Here is a 19,825-nt window from a genome sequence, read left to right as displayed (position 1 = left end):
GCCACCTGGGCACTAGATTCTCTGAGCGTGATGGTCAGTTCGGACACATCACCTACATTAGTCCAAGCAGAACGACAGACTCAGTACTTTCACTTAGAAGCCCGGGGACAGTGTTCTTTCCCCCAGGGCCTGGGGCTGTGCGATGAGAGCCCGGATATCCCTGCAGCCATGCAGTGAGCCAGGTGGGGTGGGGCAAAGGTGACGCACACAGGTTGGGCCCAGCGTAGACCCTTGTAGATGACGTGCAGAGCGGAGTCCAGGCTCACCTAAGCCAGCATCACGCACTGCTCAGATACACAGGGCAATGCATTTCCTACCGGGGCTCTTTGTTTTCTTGACGCGCAGCTGCTGGTATTAATGTTTTAATTAGAGTTGGGATAGGATGTAGAAGGCGGCTCTCAGGTGGAGACCAGCTTAGACCTGGTGCTGAGGAGACTCACCCACCCCCCGTTTCCCTTGAGTGGAGAGTAACAGAGGCCGAGCAGAGAGAGGGCTTGCAGCCCCTCATCAAGTCTGGCTCACACCTTGTAGATGGTGGAGGCCCTTGGGAGCCACAGGGGATGGAACTGTGGCAAAGTGTCCCGTAAAGCTTGAGTCAGCAACTGTGTACTCAGCACTTGGTAGAGGGTGGGAAGAAACCAAAACAACAACCACCAAAAAGTCCTTTCTTCAGCATTTTCACAGAAATCCATATGGCAGTAAATAAAATTTTGTATGGATTTTGTGCTCGGATTTCACAGTGCGGTGCCCCAGAAAAACAATGCGAGCAAATAGAAGGAACTCAGCTAAATTTTATTGGGCTGGTTGACTCAGTAGCAGACAGAATTTTAGGTCACGCAAACATTGGTTCCTTGTCTTTTATGGCTTTCTTCCATTTTTATCGGGACCATAAACCTGATGGGGAAGAGGAATCTGAGCCAGACAAATAGCAGAGGCTGTTCTGACTTCCTGGGACACTGCCTCTAGAAACTTCAGCCAAATGTCCTGTGGCGGATGCCGGAGCTGAGTACAGGTCATCATGGGGCAAGTCCTTATGGGTTGGTTAACCATGAAGTGAAACAAATAAGGTGCCGATTGGAAAACCGAGGAAAGAGGCCACGGCCATCTGGATGGAGCTAAGGAGGGTTGTTAGAAGGCCAGGCTCGGAGCCGTCAGCTGAGGTGGGCTGGTCCCCAGGTCGGAGAAAAGTAGGTTCCCCACATGCTTATTCCACACCAGGCCCCCGAGAAGCCTGGTGCCTCCTGTTCTCTGATGATTTGAAATTGGACGAAGCAGCCTCCCCCGCATTGCTGTGGACCTGAAGATCCAGCCTCTCAGGAAAGGCAGTGGCTTGAGGAGCACTGGTGACCCGTGTGCCCAGTGGAGGGGCAGGTGCCTGGGATTCCTCAGCTCCACGTGGCTTCCTTTGGATCTTTCTCGCTGTCCTATTTGAAACACGCAAATGCACGTGAATTTGCGTTTGATTTTTAAATGCTGCTGCGGTCACACCGTTCCCTACAGACCCCTGCTCCGCCGCTCTGTGTTACTTGAAGGATCAAGTCCCCTGTGTGTTGGCCCCAAACGATCCTCCCCCGTCTCTGTCTCCTGCCAATTCTGGGTCCGTCTCTGGGTCCATGTTTCCACCTCCCCGGCCTTGATTCCTCCTCCTTGCACGTCCACCGCCCCCTCTCCTGTGGAATCCTGGAGATGCTTCTGATGCAGTAACCTTCGGGGTGTCAGGCACGGAGCCAGGTGGTTCCACAGTCATGGTCTTACACAGTCCTCCCAGTGAGGGCAGGTGGAGGGCATCACCATCATCATTTCAGGGAAAAGGGCACTGAGACTTAGGAAGATGCTCCTACACATCGGTGTTTTCACTGTAGAAGCTATAGGAAGAAGACGAAGTAGTTTATAGTGAGCTCTGGTTTGTTCAGAAGTGTAACACCTACCCAGTTCAGATCTCATCCTGTGCTGGAGGGCTGGAGAAGGACAGCAGAATGACGGACGTGAACTTTGGAGCAGGATTAATCCAGCCATCTGCACTGAGTCACGGCGGGTGGAGGGTGAAGAGTGTCTAGAAAAATCTCTGTGTCACTGCAGAGCTCATAGGGCAGAGAGGGGGGTGGTGGTGACGCTCCCTCTCACATGGTCCTGATCCGCCCGTGGTCTGAGGTCTGAGCTGGCTGAGAGCCCTTCCTGTGAAGCATCAGCGCAGTACACGTCCCACTTCATGGGACAGTCAGACCTGCTCTCACAGTGACATTTCTCTGATCTCAACGTGACAGACACACCTTGTGCCATCCACAGTGTGAAAGACTGAGTCCTTCCCACCCGAGTCAGTTCGTTCTTTGGTGTCTTTCAACGGCAGGCTGTACTTGAAATTGTGAGATGAGAGGATTTCGTGGAGGTGGAGATGGACCGTACAGGCGGGTGGGGAGTGAAGCGCGGGGTCTGCTACATACGGATTTTCTTCCCAGCACCTCCTTTCCAGAGCAGTGACCAAGAAGCGCCCTCAGAAAGCGTAAGGTGCTTCTCCATAGCACGGGGTTCTGGTGTAGGTGAGACGTGTGCCATTGCAGGGGATGATGGACACACTTACCTCGCAGATTCTGTCCGAAGGGATGGGTGGGGCGTTAGCACTGGCAGCCACGGAGAATTCAGTGGCCAGCACTTGGTGATTTTGTCTGCAACAGTCGGGTGATTTTGTCTGCAACATTCGAGTGATTTTGTCACAAAGAAGATGCCTTGTAGTGGAAAGAATCATGACATCAGCCTTTTATTGACCACTTGATATCTGCCAGCTGTTTACTTTATGAGTATCAGCCTTCTGCAGCTCCTTGAAGGAGTCTGGAGCATGCCCAAGAACACAGAATGGTGGGTGAGGGGCTGAGGTTGTGTCTGTCCGACCCTACACCTCCCATTCCTAACCACTGCACTGGCCAATGCCGGTTCCCTGCCCTCCCCCAAAAAGGATGCTTTTATCTGAGAATTCTTGACCCTCAAAACCCATGTACCTTGTAGGAATCGACTTATTTTATGCAATGACTACATTATAGAGCCTCTGAGCCATAAAGTGTAAATTATATGTGTGTGCTTGTATGTGTGAAACCTCTAAGATGAATTTATGCCATTTGCCGCTAGCTCTGGGTCTCATTCTCTTTTTTCACAGCTGGCTTAATCAGCGCCCCCGACTCCTATTCTTAGCCTGTGCCTTAATGTGCATTATTCATGGTTATCGACTTGGATAACTGTGGTCGAGTGCCTTCTATTTTTATCATAATTAAAGGGTTTAGGGGAAAGTAGGTTCAGCTGCCTATGTGCCCTCAAATAGCCTTGTAGGTTGGGGCAAAATGCTGGGAGTTAGAATAAAGATGCCGCAGACCCTGTCCATGGTGCTGAAGGACACGTTGGGGAAGTTTTGAGTTCATGGGTTCTCAGGGCCCCAGGCGGAGCTGGAATAGGAAAGTCTGCACTTTTTCCAGCCCCGTCTGACACTCAGGCTGTTGCCAAGTTTCATGGCCCAGCCACAGGGCCAAGGGCTTCATACAGGAGGGGAGAGCATTTATGGGAGGGTAAATGCTGGACTGCTAGGCAGCTGGGCTGGGAGGGCAGGGGAGGCCAAGGGCATGCACCCTAGACACCGACCGGCCGGACTCAGATCCCAGCTCGGCCACTTAGCAGCTGTGGACGCTGGGCAGGTCAGTTACTCAACCCCTGCACCCCGTGCTTTCCTCACCTATAAATTGGCGACTATAATCCTGCTGGCCTCAGAGGGTTACAGCGAGGATGAAATGAACTAATGAAAATAAATGACTTACGTTTGTAAAAAGTGCTCCTAAATGTTAAGTGTAATTACCGTGATACCAGCATAGTTTTCCACCTTTTACACCAAGTGACATCTTCTGCGTCCTCTATATCAGTGAGGTCTTATCCCCAGGGCCGGCTGACAGCTGGGAAATGTCAGTGTTCCCTGCCTCCCCCAAGGAGGACTTCTGTAACTCCGAAAGCCTCAGGGAGCCTGGGGAGTGTTAGTAGAAAGCGTGTTCCAGGTGGGCTGCCGTAGAGGTGTCAGGTGTCTTTTCCTTTCTTCAGTTCATCCAAAATGATTTGCAGAGCATCTAAGAGTAATAACGGTCCCCCCTATTTACAGCTACTACTGTCTGCCAGGACTCACACACAGGCTACTCAGTTTGGGGGTAGAGATGGTTGTCCTCATGTTACAGGCCTATTAACCGTGTGACCAGGTGCAAGTGACTTTCTCTCTCTGTGTGGCCAAGCCACAAAGTGAGCTCATGTATTCTGACACCACAGAGAAGTGGTTCTCAAACTTGACCAGGCACCCAAACCCCCTTGAGGGCTTGTTAAACCACCGTGCCAGGCCCCGCTCCCGGTCTGTCTGACTCAGTGGGGCTGCGGTGAGGCCAGAGAATCTGCCCTTCTGACAAGGCACAGGTGATGCTGACGCTCCTGGCCCGGGAACCACACCTGGAGGACCACTGCCCAGAGGACTCCTCAGCCCCACCCTAGGGCCTGCTCCGGCTCTACCGGTGGAAGGAGAAGGGTACTAACATGGCACCTCTAGCAGCGAAGCATTGTCTTTGTCAGTATTTCAGGGGAAAGCTCTGATATTTAATTAATCAAAAGAACAGGGGAAATATCTGTTCTCTCTTGTCTATTTTGCCCAGTGAAGTAACCAGGTAATTCCTAGAGCTCTGGTTCTGACAAGTGAGCATATGGGTGGATAATTTCCTGCCACGTGATACCCACCAGGGGCTCCCAGTGAGATTACTGAGGCAGTGTGTGTGTGTGCATGAGGGGGTGGCCAGAAGAGAGGTCAGAGCCTTGGCTTGGAAGCAGGGCCCCCCCGATTTTGAGTCACAGCTGCCAGTGTGAACTGGGGGAAAGCCTCTCTTCCCTGAGCCCTGGTTTTCATCTGTAATGGATTTCACATGCATTATCTATGGTCATTTTCTTTTTTTTAAGTTTTTCATCCAGATTTTATTAATTCAATTCTGTAATGACTGTGACATATCATAAAGATGAAACAAAATGTATTTTGTTTATTTAAAAATTTTTTTTATTGAAGTGTAGTTGATTTACAATGTTGTGTTAATTTCTGCTGTACAGCAAAGGGACTTCGTTATATACACATATACATTCTTTTTTATGTTCTTTTCTATTATGGTTTATCCCAGGATATCGAACATAGTTCCCTGTGCTGTACAGTAGGACCTTGTTTGTCTATTCTACATGTAATAGTTTGCATCTGCTCACCTCAAACTCCCACTCCATCCCTCCCCCCACTTTGGTAACCACCAGTCTGTTCTCTAGGTCTGTGAGTCTGTTTCTGTTTCATAGATAGGTTCATTTGTGCCATATTTTAGATTCCACATATAAGTGATGTCATATGGTATTTGTCTTTCTCTTTCTGACTTACTTCACTTAGTATGATAACCTCTAGTTGCATCCACATTGCTGCAAATGGCATTATTTTGTTATTTTTTATGGCTGAGTAGTATTCCACTGTATATATGTATATGGTCATCTTCTTAAGCTGAGTGATTTCCTTTTTACAGGTGAAGAACAGAGGTTCCAGATAGTTTACTGCAAATAACAGAACTTGATGCTTCTTTCAAATTTCCCTGTGTACAAAGCATTTTCCAAAGCATTGTCTCAAGGCATCTTACAAACCACCTTGGGCCAGAGGTACTATTACTCCTTGCATCACCCTGTTTATGGACGACGAAGCTGAGAACCAGGAGGGGAAGTCACTTGTTCTGCTCAGCTAATGGGCAGCAGAGGCTTCATGCGAATCCAGACCCTCCTCTCCAGTCTGGTCCTCCCCTCTCCTCCTCTCCCCTCCCCTCCCCCTCTCTCTCATCTTTCTCTTTCACTCTTCCCTCCCTCCCTACCTTCCTCTCTCCCTCCCTCCACTTTCCTGTCTTTCTGTACTTTACTGTGGACCCTGAGCTACACAAATTCCCTTTAAAGATCTCCCTGTGCCCGACCTTTCCAGTTGCAGGGTAACCTCCAGTCTGTTCCCCACTCCTTTCTTTGACCCACCTTATGGACTTGCGAAAGTGTTCTTAGTTCTCAACAGAATATAAACAACTGGCATTTTAATAATATTTTATAGTCTACCAATTATATCCACACTCATTTTCTCATCTGGAAGCAGCATGAGCCTCTATCTTAGGAATGATGAAACTGAGGTTCAGAGTGGTAGCATGACTTTCCTGATGGGATATCAGCGGACAGCTTAGGGCTGTAACTCTCTCTCTTCGGAACATCTGCAGGCAGCTGAGTCCAGGTGGGGGAGTTTGGAGAGTGTGTCACGGGGGCACGGTGGTGTTCTGTGATGTTAAGATGAGGTGACACTGAAACATGAAATATGCGGGTCATGTTGACTTTTCCTTGGGGACACAGTTTTCAGGGGCAGGAACCCATCTAATGAAATGCCTGGATCTCATCGTGACTTGAAAGTGGAACTTTCTCAGAATGTGTCTGTTTGCAGTGCCAGCTTGGTTATCCTAACCATGATTCAAATAAGATTAAAAAAAAAAAAAAAAGATGTTACCTTCTCAGACAAAGAAAATATCCATGTCTAAAGAGGCTCAGTTTCTTTGACTACCAATGCTCTAAAGCCAACTGGCCAAGCTGACCCCGTCCTTGGGAAGCACAAATACTGCAGGAAGTTTATGACGCCTACTTGCAGATGTAAACTGAGACTCACGGTGTTCGGTGTTCGCTAACTTGACCCAGGCCATCAGTACTGAGTGACAGAGCAGGATTTGAAGCTGCAGCTTGCTGGCTCTTGAGACCGTTGTTTTCCTGTAACAGCTTCCTGTTCCCTTTGTCCCTGGGGGTTTCATACCTGCAGGGCTCATTCCCACAGGGCTCTGGGGAAGGAGTTAAAGCACAGGGAACACTTGTGGGGCCTGGGGCCACATGGGCGCGGCTCACACGGAGGTGACGGAGCCCTGATTCCCATCTCATGGAGCTCTTGTCTTGTGATGAGGCAGACTCATACAGATACTTGTTGGGCATCTACTGGAAAGTGCCAACGGAGCTGGACGTTTGACAACTGTGGGCTCAGGGGAGGTTCCAGAACTCTCTGGAGTTCCCTCCGGCGTTGTCTCTGGTCTTCTCCCTGGCTTCCTTTATTAGATGGTCTCGGAAACTCCGTGCTCTGCTGCTCTCCCTGCTGTATCCCTGAGGCAGGAGCCCACCTAGACCTCCCTTCCCTGCCTGCAACTGCGGGACCCCCCACCTGCAGCAGCCAGAAGACGGGCTGGCCTTTCAAGGACTGGGTAACCCACCCCTGGGGCAAGCTCCGCACCGCGTCACCCCAAGAGGGCTGACCCTAGAGGGGTGCGCTATGGGGAGTGTCTCCTTTTCGAAAGTGTTGCATTTATCCCTAATGTTGTAAGGAAGCAGGGCTCAGTAGGCTGCCCCTTGCCATCTGGAAGCACACAGCCTTTTGCGAAGATCAGAGCAGGATGGGGCAGGAGATAACACATGGCCTGGGAGACAGGGCATCTGGGGAGCTGAGCCCACCCTGTCCCTGACCCCCAGCATCCTGGCTCGAGGCAGAGCTCCTGCCTCCTGCGAGGCCTTTGGGGACGCTCTGATGCTTTCCCAGGGAAGGACGGCTGGCTGAGGCTGAGTGGGGCTGACCTTGATCCCTGGGGAGGGAGCACAAGGCTGGGCGCCCAGGCCTCAGCCGCCCCAAGCTGCCTCACCAGGCCATGGAACTGCTGGGTAGCTGCCAGAAAGTCAGGGTCCCTCTGCGCTCATGGGCTGCATGTGAAGACAGCATGGAACACTTAGCCCACAGGGTCACCAAGCATCCACGCAGGGCCGTGCGTGCACGTGCCAAGTACTGTGCAGACGACGAGGCAGACTCGGGGGCCCCAAGTCTCATCTCCCACTACGCATGCTGTAACTTGGCAGAGTACTGAATCCCTGTGTTTCCATGTCGTAAACTCTGAAACGTAGGTAGCAGTTGCATCTCCCTGTGGAATTGTTGTGAGGACGGGTCGAGTACACTGATGAGGGTAAAGAGCTCAGAACCTGGCAGGCCGTGAATGTGCAGCAAAGGCTGGCCGCCAGCAGCACGTCTGTAATATCCCCTTAATGTTTTCTTTAGTATCCCGTTAATCTTACTGCTGGTTCTGCTGTTAGCGCTAACGATAGCGATGCTGGTTGGTGTCTGGTTGTCACTCTATATTGCAGAAATCACTTGCATCTGTACTGGTTGCCTCTTTCAACCTCGGTTGAGTTTCAAAATAGTCAGATAGAGGGACAGGCAGGCAGGGAGTTCATCCCTGCTGTGTGGGTGTGGAAATAGAAGCTGAGAAATCTCTGGCCACAGCTGCCCTGCCCTTACAGGGACAGTGAGGACAGTTGGACCCCAGAAAGCACCCCATCAACTCCCACTTGTCCTGAGGAAATGGCCACTGCAGAAAACCCTGGGCCCTTGATATTGAACAATCCTTCCTCTTGTGAAAATACCCAAACTGTTCGCCTGCCTTTGTGTCCAGCCAAGGAGAGTCAGACGTTCCCTAAGATCAACGAGAAAGTCTCTCTGCTTCGGAAATCCCACCTAAGTACAAGGCTTGCCAATCAGAGACTGTCTCCGTCTTTCTTCTTCTTACTCAATAACTAACTCCCTTTTAACACTTTTGAACCCCTGCTGATGGCAGCCTGGTCCACTGGACGCACGTGGGTGAAGGACTTGGTTTTGCCCCCGAGGAGGTGCAGGGTCCCTGCACGCACCCCAGGGGCAGGTCAGGCGGGCAAGGACGCTGTGCAGAACCGCCATCCACAGAGCAAGTTTAAGGCTTCAAGACAACCTGCCGTGCAGGAGCCTGTTTAACTTTATTTAACTGCAGTTCACAAGCTTATTTGACCCAAGAACCCGGCAGTCTTCCCCCCACCCCGTCACACATTAACTACAAATCAGACAGGTATCGTGCAGACCAGCTTTGGAAATGTTATACGAACCCCCGCGGAGACACTTTATACTTATGCAAGCTCCACAGTGTCTGTAGTTGTTTCCTTTTTTACAGAAAGTGAGACCGAGACTCAGATCAAGTAATTTGTCCAAACTGGCCCACCCTCCTCTAAGGGATGGTTGCAGGAGCACCAGGGTTGCATTCAGCCTGCCAAGTCCCTGAAGTCCCGCCCCCCAGGCTGCCTCGCCTGCGATGCCCCCTCTGGAAGGTTCCACTCACGTTAACTATCTCCTTAGTGTCCAGGACTAGATGCTCCTGACCCCGAGCTTAAGAACCAGACGTCACTTCCCAGCAGATCAGTGTTTCGTGGGAGCACAAGCGCCCTGTGGGCACCGTTAAATTGCTGGGTGACAGCAGGAGAGGGCACCTCGTGTGGCCGCGATGACAGCGTGCCAGGGGTAGAGGTGTCCCCCCAGCAGAGGTGTGCTTTACTGCCCCAGCCCCCCCTCATCCTCCCAGCGACCCTGCTGGTGTCACCCTCCACACTTGGACGAGGGGCGAGCGCCACACAACCTTTCAGAGTGGCTGCCTTTGGGGTCACGCAGCTAGAAAGGTGCAGAGCTGGGCCAGAGATGTCTCTCTGTCTGTTTTGCTCTCCAATATCACAGCAACTTAGAATGCTGAGACCATGGAAGGCACTTTGTAGAAGTTTTAAAAGTGTGTGTGTGTGTGTGTGTGTGTGTGTGTGTACATACATACATACACGGTTGCATCTGAATTTATAGATGAAAACTAGAAATGTATAATGTGTGTTGTGTCTTTCAGAAAATAAGACCTGTCTCGAGGGCTTATCAGTACTAAATAACACAATATATGAAGACATCCTACAGGGTCCAGCCCTTAGTGTTTTCTAAATATACTTATAGATTCATCAGTTCAGTCATTCACTGAATGTCCAGCATCGTCATTGCACAGATGGAAAAGCCCAGAAAGAGGCACTGACTTGCTCAGTGTCCCACGGAAAATTGATGGGGAGGGGGCAGCTGGGATGAAGGTCTTGGTGGAGTCCTTTGATTTGACTCAGGTGGTGTGGGAGCCGGGCAGGAGCGGAGGGCTCCTGGATGCCCCTGTTTCTGAGTCGCCCCCAGTCCACCTCCAGGAGGCATGGTTGGGGGGTCGAGCAGGTCCCCACAGCTGCTCCATGAGCGTGCCCATCACATGCTTCTGCACAGTTCATTAGAATGGAGTTTGCCCCAGCTTAAGAAACATTTTTAATACCTGGTCTAGCCCAGTGGTTCTCAACTGGCGTGAGTTTTACCTCCCAGGGGACATTGACAATACCTGGAGGCATTTTGGGCTGTCACCCCTGTGGGGCTACTGGCATCTCAGGATGCTGCAGGACACCCTGCAACACCCAGGGCAGCCTCCCCACCCCCGAACAAAGAATCATCAGCCCAGTGCTGATGGGGCCCAGGTCAAGAACCCTGCTCCGGCCTGGTGCTGTGCTGACATGTGTGACGCCGGTCCTGCAGGGGGTCAGCCACACGGCGAGTTAGGGGAGGGCGGGGCAGGGACGTCTCACTCCCACTGTCAGGTGCATACGTACCCCCTGGGGGGTCTTGTTAAAACATGGACCCTGATACAACAGGCCTCCAGTGAAGCCTGAGGATCTGCATTTCTCACCCTCTCCCAGGAGGCGCCCAGGCTGCAGGTCTGTGAATTGCCCTCTGAGTAGTGGTGTCTTGGCCACAGGTCCTGTCTGGCACTTTCTCCGCTGCTCCAGCATCCTGAGAGCCTGTCTCCACTGCTGTCCTCACCCTGTCCTAATTGCTGTTCTCTTTCTCTCGTCCTAGGGTTCCCTGGGCCTGCCGGGTCCCCCTGGGAGAGACGGCAGCAAAGGCATGCAGGTACGTCTGTTCCCACAGGGCAGCACCGGGCTTGGGACCTCCTGATCAGAGTCCCCTGTCCTCGAGTGGGGTGGCCTTTGCCAGGGCCAGGCCTGAGCTGGGGCTTGTTTGTACCAGGATCTTCCCAGGTCCCCAGAGGCCAGCCTGATAATTATAACATCACCAGCAGCAGCCGTTGCCACCAGGCATCACCTATGTGTCCCTGGAAGCTGTTTTCTCACTTAGTTGACAAGCAGTCCTGCATGGGAGGTCTTGTCCAATGCCTAGACCTGGAACCAAGTTGAGGTCCAAGCTGAGGGACTCGGTTCCCAAGTCCCCAGTTCACGGCTCAAGGAGTCGGCGAGGCCCCAGCAGCAGCCTGAATGGCCAGCCGGCCTCCCTCTGGGGGGCACCCCGACTCCACCTCTGCACCCGCAGCCTCTGAGTTGGAACACACTGTAGGACCCCAGGCAAAATGTGACCTCAGCTCAGGCGGGTCAGTCTGATCCAGGATAAAGGGGTCCTCTCCTCCAGCAAGGACCCACATGGAAATCGGCTCGGGTTCTTGGCGGCCCCTGATGGGCACGCGAGCCGCTATGCTCGCTCCACTGTTCTGTCTCAGCTGAGTTTTGTTGGCCCAGCAGCAGGAGTGGATGGGGATTGAGGTGATGAACACCCGCAGTGAAGATCAGCTCCTTTGCTTGTAGAAAGAGTCTCTGGGGGTGCCGGGTCTCAGCTCACCGGTGGTTACATCGTTTCCGTGCCGAGCTCTAGTTCCAGGAAGAGATGCCCCGGGTGCCTGGGCCTGTGTCCCCCGGGTTGTGACCACATGCTATTCTGTGTGTGCAGGGGGAGCCGGGAGAGCCAGGAGAGCTGGGGCTGCCTGGGGAGGTGGGCATGCGGGTAAGTGTTGCTTTGAGTTATTCCTCTCATGTTCTTGATGCAAAACGAACTTTTTAGGGAACATGTCCTTAGGTGTAGAGGTGATGCCCAAATGGGTTCCCTACCTACGCTGCTCATGCACCACACCCGAGCTCATGTGTGTATGTCCACACGTCCATGACGTTTCCTAAAGTCTTACAGAAAATGAATTGTACTGTACTCTGCCATTTATCTTTTTAACAAGAGACATATCTTTCCACACCAGTACAGATCGATACCACCTATTCCCTTAATCAGTGCATGTTATTCCGTCATATGGATGTGTTGTAATTTACACAACTTTTCCTCTATCTGTGGCCCTCAAGGTTATTTCTAATTTCATCTGTTTTTCCCTAAAATCAATAAATGCACACACATGTGTGCACGTGCACACGTTTCTCTTACGTATACTGTATTTTTATTCCAGTAGGCTAGATGACAAAAATTGGGATACCTTTGGCTGAGGAAAAGAACATTTTAATTTTAATAGATTTTAACAGATATTGCCCATTTAGTAGCCTAGAAATCATAGCAACCCGTGGTCCAGGCAGCAGAGGGGCCTCCAGGCCCTGCAGACTCCTGTTGGGCTTTGTCAGGACACGTCTAGGCTGTGCTGGCCCCACGGCGAAGCGTGAGCGGTGCGCTGAGGAATCAGTCATGTGACCGGGAGCTGTGCACATGTCCTGGCCAGATCCTGGCATGGCTGCGGGCCGCGGGGCATGTGGAAACGGGACAGCTGCACTGGCCTTATGATGGCCCAGCACACTGTTTCCCGTTCCTCGAAGTCGAGCAGAGTTGCGTGTGAATCCTGGCTCCACCAGGCAGGGGATGGCACGAGCTCTGCGTGGGGCAGGGAGCAGCGGAGGCGGAGGGGTCTCTCGGGGAGGCCTTGTGCGGGTGGCACGGTGGCACGTGGTGGGTGGGAAGCAGCCCTCTCAGCCCTGAACATAGTTACAGACAGAGTGTGGCCTCTGCCCCGCCTCTTCCTGCCACTCCCAAACCTTTCCTTGTGAACACGCTTCTGCAGGGACCCCAAGGACCTCCTGGACTTCCCGGACCTCCCGGCCCCGTCGGAGCTCCTGTAAGTAGAGGCAGCTGTGTGGAAGGGGCTCTGTCGCCTCTGCCAGGGACTGGGACCCAGGCTCTGACAGGTCCCCATCCCACACCTGTACACGGAGGACATGGCAGTGAAGCCTGGGTGACTCTTCTTAGACCAGAAATGCTTACACGTTATGGTACTTAAAGGATCTCTTAGCGATCACGTTCAAACGCACGTTCCCAGGGCCCCATTCCCAGCTAAAGCAACAGGTTTGTGTGGAGCCCAGGGATCTGCATTTTTATACAGCAGCCCAGGTATTTCTGACACTTGACCTAAAGAAGCCATTTTTACCAGTCAGTCTAGTCAGCCGCTCCGGAAGGCGGTGGAGTCTTTCTTATAAATTGCCAGCCCCTAGAACAGTGCCAGACACATGGGATGTCTAGTGACCAAGTGCCCCGTGAATAAAGCGATGAACAAGTAGATATGGTATATAGGAGCAAAGTGTCTTCTTGGGCCTCTAACCTTGTTCTTGGTTCTTGTTAAGAAAGATTTGAGATGATCTCCAAATGAAGGAAGCAGTGTTAAAGGTCGTTTTCAAACAAGGCAACCTGCATTGCCTCAGGGGCATTCAAAGCCTCTGACCTCTGTGTATCTGGCCAGAATATTTGGATGGAATTAGAATGGCCTGTATATCCAGCTGCCCCCAAAGGCTTAAGTGGTCCGCAGACCCTCTGCCTTCTGGGAAAGCATCCTGTGCTCTGGCCCTGTGCCTCTTCTTCAGGCACCGAAGATGTATGTATTATTCCTGGAATCCACAAGCAGGCCTGGGCAGTCTCTGCCCCCTTTAACATCTTTTTCATAGAGCATCCAAGAGTCCCTTCTCCAGGAAGGGAGAGGAGAGAGAGGGGACACAAGGCATTCACCTAGTAACACAGGACGTACTCAGGCCTCTCCAGCAGGGCCATGCACCAAGCTGCATTCCTGCCCCAGAGAAGCTGTGCTTCCACCAGCTGGGGTGCTGGTGACCCGGCATCTCACTGCACACCCTACACATCTCAGAGGAGCAGACGCACGTGCATTCTGATCTCTGCACTGTAATGTGGGGCAGTAGCCTTCAGGTAGAACTTCTACAAGATTCTTGTGCAAACCAAGGGATTGATGTAGCCATTCATTGGCTCACTTATTCAACAAGTGTTTATGGACATCAAGCAGCAGCTGCTCTTCCAGACCGTGGGGTACGGTACTGAAGGGAAGGAGGCACTGCCCTCGTGGGGCTGGCGTTCTGCTTGCGGGAGGCCAGAGATGTGTCCTGTGGGGCTGAGTGCTCGAGAAAAGTGCAGCCTGGTGAAGAGGATGGATGGTAGGCAGGTGGGGCAGGGACTGTAGTTTGAATCCTGTGGTCAGAGAAGCCAGCACCTTGGCTGGCGTTTCCATCGCTTCTGCTCACAGCGGGGAGGGGGTCCTTAGCGCAGCTTCTAGGTGTTGCTCCTGAGGAAGGTGGGGCGGATAGAGGGTGCGGCAGCAGCCCTGTCCCTGGGGGAGGTGGAGGAATGTGGCGTAAAGGGGCCCAGAGTCTCAGGTTCAGTGTTGGGCTGCTCCGCCATTCCATGATCAGACGGAATCACAGGCTCTGGGTGGCAGTGGGGACTGACTCCAAGGCCACCTTCCTGCGCTTGACCAGATGAGCTCAGGGACCAGGGTGGGTTCAAGTCTTAACAGGGAGGACCTGGATGATCCAGGCGGGGGGACCAGCCCCGGGAGCTCACGTCTCACGCAGCGGGGGACCCAGATTGCTGCCCAGGCCTGAGGGGGGAGTGCAGGCCGCTGTGCGGAGTGAGACTGCATGGGAGACAGACCTTCACCGCCATCCCAGGCAGGCAGGCTGCCCACGGGCCTCAGACTCAGTCCAGAGAAGCTGGACGGGGCTGTCCTGTTACTCATCTTTCCCTCTTCCCCAGGGTCTCCATGGAGAACGAGGTGAAAAGGGAGCCCAAGGAAAAAAGGTATTTCCAATCTGCTTCAGTCCATCGGTGAAGTTTTCCATAGACAGTGTGAGTGTGCATGTGTGTGTGTGTGTGTGTGTGCGTGCGTGCGCGCACTGGCAGGTGAAGCCCGGTGCAGAGGAGGCATTAGTCTCCCAGCCTTCTGAATGTAAGCTCTGGGCCCAGAAGACTGTGGGCTCGGTACCTGCAGGGGCTGCAGTCCCCTTGCAGAGACAGGATTTCGGGTTTCCTGGCCAGGGAGGTTTTGAAAGAGCCTTTGGATCCGGACTCGGTTCCGGTTGCTGCCATGGACTCACATCTCCCTCGGCAAGTTGCACAAGTTCTCCACACCTCGATTACCTGACTCTCCCACGGAGGGAGGGAGCATGGTGACAACTGTGGCCTTGGGGACTCACGTTCAGCCTCACGCATCAAGTGGTGTGACCTGACCTCAGCTGAGACTCGTAAACGCATGTTGCCACCGCGGTGACGTGGTCAGGGCGGGCTGAGGCTGGCCGTGCCTTCGTAGCGAGGCCGCCGGGTCATAAGTAATCCTCAGACCAGATTCTTCTATGGGTGCTAAGGCTGTAGAAGGCTCGGGGTTCTGCTGGGTGGGGGTGAGGACCGCATATCCCCCCTGACCTCGCCAGACAGCAGCTGGCGTCGAATTCTCAGGAATCCCAGGCCCATCTGTTCATGGGGCTCCTTCCGATCAAGAGCTAGAAATTGGCCATGTTCCAGACCCTTTTTCAGCAGCTACCCTGTTCCCATCTTCCTAGAGTACAGGTTACTTTAGTTTTGTAGGGAATGTCTAAATTATTAAGAAACTTAATTTTATTTCAGTATACTTGGAAAATAGGGAAAAAACAGCCTCTAATTCCACCATCCTGCTACAACTGCGGTGGCCACTTTGGCACGTTCCCTGTAGGACTTGTTCTTGTGTGTCCCGTGTCTTCCTATATAGCCACACGTGACATGTTCTGCTTTGCATCCGTCTTGTCTCTTGTTCCTGCGTGGAGCCTCTCCCCCCCCCATGCTGCTGTAGACTTTTATGATTTATCTTAAAGGGCTGCACAGCGTCCCATTGTGTGACTAGACTGTGATTTATGTGCCCTTTCCCCTATTATTAATCACTTAGGGTTGTTTCCAGTTTTTCATGATTAAAAACACTGCTTTGGTGACCATTTTTGCACCGATAGCTTTATTTATTTATTTTTCAAATTTAGGATGGTTTCCTTAGGCTGCCTCCCCAGAAGGCAGGCTCCAGTCAAAGGAAATGAATGTGTTGTGTGGCTCTGGAAGCACGTGGCCCCGTGGCTTCCTAGAAAGCTCCTCAGAAGGAAGGAGGGGGGAGAGGCTAGCATAGCGCCCCACCTCAGCTCCAAAGCACGGTTTCTGTTTGTGTGGATATTAGATTCTAATCACTGTAGCTTAAGAAGTGAAATACCTTACCCCGTGGTCGTTATGAGTTGCGTGTCTTGGTTCTTCCGGGAGGTGTCACGTGGCTCCGTGTGTTTGGTTTCAGGTAGAGCGCCTCTCTGGCCCTCTCCTCCTTGCCTTTATAAGGTGGAGTCTTGAAAGGGACACTTGGGATAACTGAGGATCCAGGCCCAGGGCTTGGTGGGCAGCTCTGGTCCACGAGGGAACAAGGTGCTCATTTGAAAGCCCCCGTGAGAGCAGGCAGGGTTTGGGGAATGGACCTGGCGGTAGGGCTGAGCTCCAGACCAGCAAGAGGGACCCTGAGACTCCGTGGCCAAAGTGCGTGCGTGGCCGGCTCACCAGTGATTCCGGCCAAAGGCCCAGGTGCGCGGACATCCCCCTGGCTGTCACGTGTGGGCACAATCAGAGACCCAGGCTCGTGCCCTGGCCTCCAGGCCTTCAGTGTCCCGCCAGCCGCTACTGAGTGCCCGGTGCCTCACGTCCTGCGCTGACGGTGGCAGCGCCAGTGGAGACTGAGGACAGGCCCTGCTTTCGAGGCCCCAGGAGTTCAGTGGGCCACACGGATTCACAGGGTAAGCTCACTTCGTGGTCCTGTGAGGTGCGCAGTGCCCAGTGTACAGCCTGGAGCGTGGATAGCCCTCCGTAGGCCTTGGCCAGACCAGTCAGTGAACAGCAGGTGAGTCCTGTGTCCTCAGACCAGACCCCCCCCCCCCGTAAGAAGGATAACCGGGGAATCAAAGGTGTGGGAACCGAAGCAAAGGACAGTAGCGTGGACACGGCTGGGTCGTGTGAGGACAGGAGGTGGACGCAGCCCTCCAGTAGCTCCGGGACCTTGGCCATCAGATCCAGGTGCAGTACTGACACAGCACTGCAGGGCGCACACACCCAACACTTGATCCCCTGGGAAGGGCTCCCCACACAGAGGAGTCAAGGCTGTGGCTTTGCCACTTGCCTGAGGCCCGGGGCCGGGTCAAGCCTGCGGTCACGGCATCTGAGAACCCACAGGCAGGAGCTCGTGAGGGTCCCTCACCCACAGAGGACTCTGCTTTGCTTCATGTGGGGACCACGTGGCACCAAACACCCTGGGGTCCGGGAGATGTGGGCTCAAGCCGCTCAGCACTGATCCGGAGTGTGCAAAAGGAATTAGGAAAGGAAAGAAGCCTCCTTACTGAGCCTCAGTGCCCTGCGTTGTAAAATCGCGGGTGGGATCTGGATTGAGCCAGAAGCCGGTGAGGCGCCTTTCCCAGCCCTTGTCCATCATCTGGTTCACACGCAGTGCCGGGGGTTTCTGGACGCACCTCTCACAAGTGTCTTCTGCCTCATGAAAGAATATGGAAGGAATCCTCCCAGTTGAAGCTATGTTTTAAGTGTTTTTTTTTTTTTTTTTTTTTTTAATGTGCTAGAAAGGACCCAAAAAAGTAAAAGCATAACTTCAGTCCTTAAGAAGCCTGCAGTCTGACTGGGAGCATGTGAAAAGTTAAGTTGATTCATCCATTTGTTTCTTCATCCATTCATTCCCCAGTCATGTACCCATCCCCCAGCACCCAGCTACAAATATTTTAAATATTTGTGTGACCTCCTTCAACTCTCTGCTCAAGTGCCACTTCCTCAGAAGTCTTCCTCGGTCCCCAGGCCTGTCCCAGAGCTTACCCCTGGAACCCCTGTGGTCGTCACCCTCATGGGTCACGTGTATCACATTTGTTTGCCTTTCACCCCCTGCCCCACTCACACTGGCAACTTGAGCACACCGCTCACACCCTGGTCACCTTATACACCTCTGGGGCCTCACGGAGCACCTGGCCAGGCCTCATGTGCCGAGGCGCTGGGCACCAGGTGAGGAGTGATGCAGGAGCCAAGATCAGACTCAGATTACTGAGGACCTTCAGTGACAGGTGTGTGAACTTGGGCTTCTTTAGAGATGCGTAAGATGGATTTAGAAGATGCATCTTAGCACTTAGGCTTAGGTGAAGCCTCCGGAGTGGATGAAATGGTGAACAGGAAGCTGCATGGACCACGTCATGGAAGCCAGGAAATGTCACCGACAGAAAGCAGAGCAGGAGCACTGCACCGTCCGAAAGATGGTCTCCTGAGCTCCCCGGTTGCAGCAGTTTAAGCTGAGCTTCAGGGGGATTTGCATTTCCCAGGGTTTCAGTCGAGACTGAAGTACGGAGCTGAGGACTCTTCGCGGGCCTAGGGGGAGCCAGCTCTGCCCCAGAGGAGCTGGGCCGGCCACTTGATGTACCAGAGCCTCACGTTCTCATCTGCGGAATGGAAACATGCACAGCCTCCCTGAATCTTGTTGGAACCTTGGATGAGACCACAGAATCAAAGTGTCCAGCACATAACTGACACATCCACAAACATTCGTGTCCTTTCCCACCTGTGTTTCAGGGGAAAACTCAGTCTGTACACTCAGTGCTTTGTTCTTCCCAAAGTTCTGTTTTGAAGTAACAGCCTTTTCCCATATAATGCTGGGCGGCTTGTCCGTTAAGCTTTTGGAGCCTTAAGACTTTTTCCAGCCAAGAAACGCTGCATTCCTGTCAAAATTCTAAATGATCAGATCTGGAAAGGACCGTAGATAACCCTGGAGATCTCCCGTTATTGTCCAGAGGGGGAAACTGAGCCCAGAGGTGATGTGTTTCCTGATGCAGCCCGTTATAAGGAGAGCAGGTGCTGGAAACGTCTCACTCTCAATCTGGGCTTTCCCCGCAGGACACATGGGGCTGAGCAGTCGACATTCCCAGGGGACTGTTTCTTCAGACTGGCCACAGCCCTGCCCCCTGCAGGCGCCACCTTGCAGGGAAGCTCGGGAAGTGGGGGCCCACCTACAGGGGAGCTGCAGGAGAGGAAGTCCAGCCGGTGACCCATCAGCCTCAGTCTCCCCAGGCTGCACCAGGCAGCAGCATCATGGCATAGAGGAAGCCCCACACAGTGATTCTAGAGCCAGCCTTCCTGCGTTTTCAATCCTAGTTCTGGGATCTGCAAGCAGTGTGACCTTTGGAGAGTTTAGTTAACCTCTGAGTCTCAGGTTTCCTCAGTGCTGAGAGTAACTATCTATTATGTAAGGCTCCCATGAGGATTAAATGAGTTAGTATCTGTAAAAGGCTTAGAGCAGTGCCGGGCAGCATATGCCATATTTATGGAGGGTGGGGAGTCAGAGAGAGAGAGGTGGAGAGAGAGAGAGAGTATAGAAACAGCAGGACAGAGAAAGATGGGGGCGTGCATAACCTGAGCCCTGCGAGCTCAGCTTTGGGTCTGAGCCCTGGCTCCCTTGCCGACTTTTCTTGGTGACCCTGGGGAGAGCTGGTTCCTTCTCTGCACCTCTGTTTCCCCATCTGTCAAACAAGAAGCCTGGGCTGCATGATCTCTCAGGCTCCTCTCCAGTTCTTATATCTGATGAGTACTTAAAACAGCTTATTTTCTCATGAACCTCTCAGATTTCTTAAATCAGCAAGAAGGAAGTTTCCATTTCGCCTTGAGACAGGTGCATCCCGCTGCCTGGCTCGGCCAGACGTGGAGCTGGGCCAGAGAGAGCCAGTGGCCACGCATCACTGAGGCCACCTCCGTCAGCCACGTGGCAGGGCCTTCTCTGGGAGGTGGGGGCCTGGAGTTAGCCCTTGC

The 19,825-nt window shown here is 52.9% G+C and overlaps 1 protein-coding gene across 1 annotated transcript in view; it reads left to right on the top strand.

Moving 5' to 3' along the window:
- Positions 1-19,825, top strand: part of COL22A1 (collagen type XXII alpha 1 chain) — a 240,739-nt gene that overhangs the window by 75,205 nt on the left and 145,709 nt on the right. Inside the window, exons 12-15 of the mRNA XM_060116083.1 lie at positions 10,790-10,843; positions 11,672-11,725; positions 12,771-12,824; positions 14,741-14,785. Coding sequence (XP_059972066.1) covers positions 10,790-10,843; positions 11,672-11,725; positions 12,771-12,824; positions 14,741-14,785 — 207 coding nt within the window. The remainder of the gene's footprint in view (positions 1-10,789; positions 10,844-11,671; positions 11,726-12,770; positions 12,825-14,740; positions 14,786-19,825) is intronic.

This window comes from Mesoplodon densirostris, chromosome 13, assembly GCF_025265405.1.
Source record: "Mesoplodon densirostris isolate mMesDen1 chromosome 13, mMesDen1 primary haplotype, whole genome shotgun sequence".
Classification (NCBI taxonomy): domain Eukaryota; kingdom Metazoa; phylum Chordata; class Mammalia; order Artiodactyla; family Ziphiidae; genus Mesoplodon; species Mesoplodon densirostris.
The sequence above is the reverse complement of the archived record's forward strand: the minus strand, read 5'-3'. Positions and strand labels throughout refer to the sequence as shown.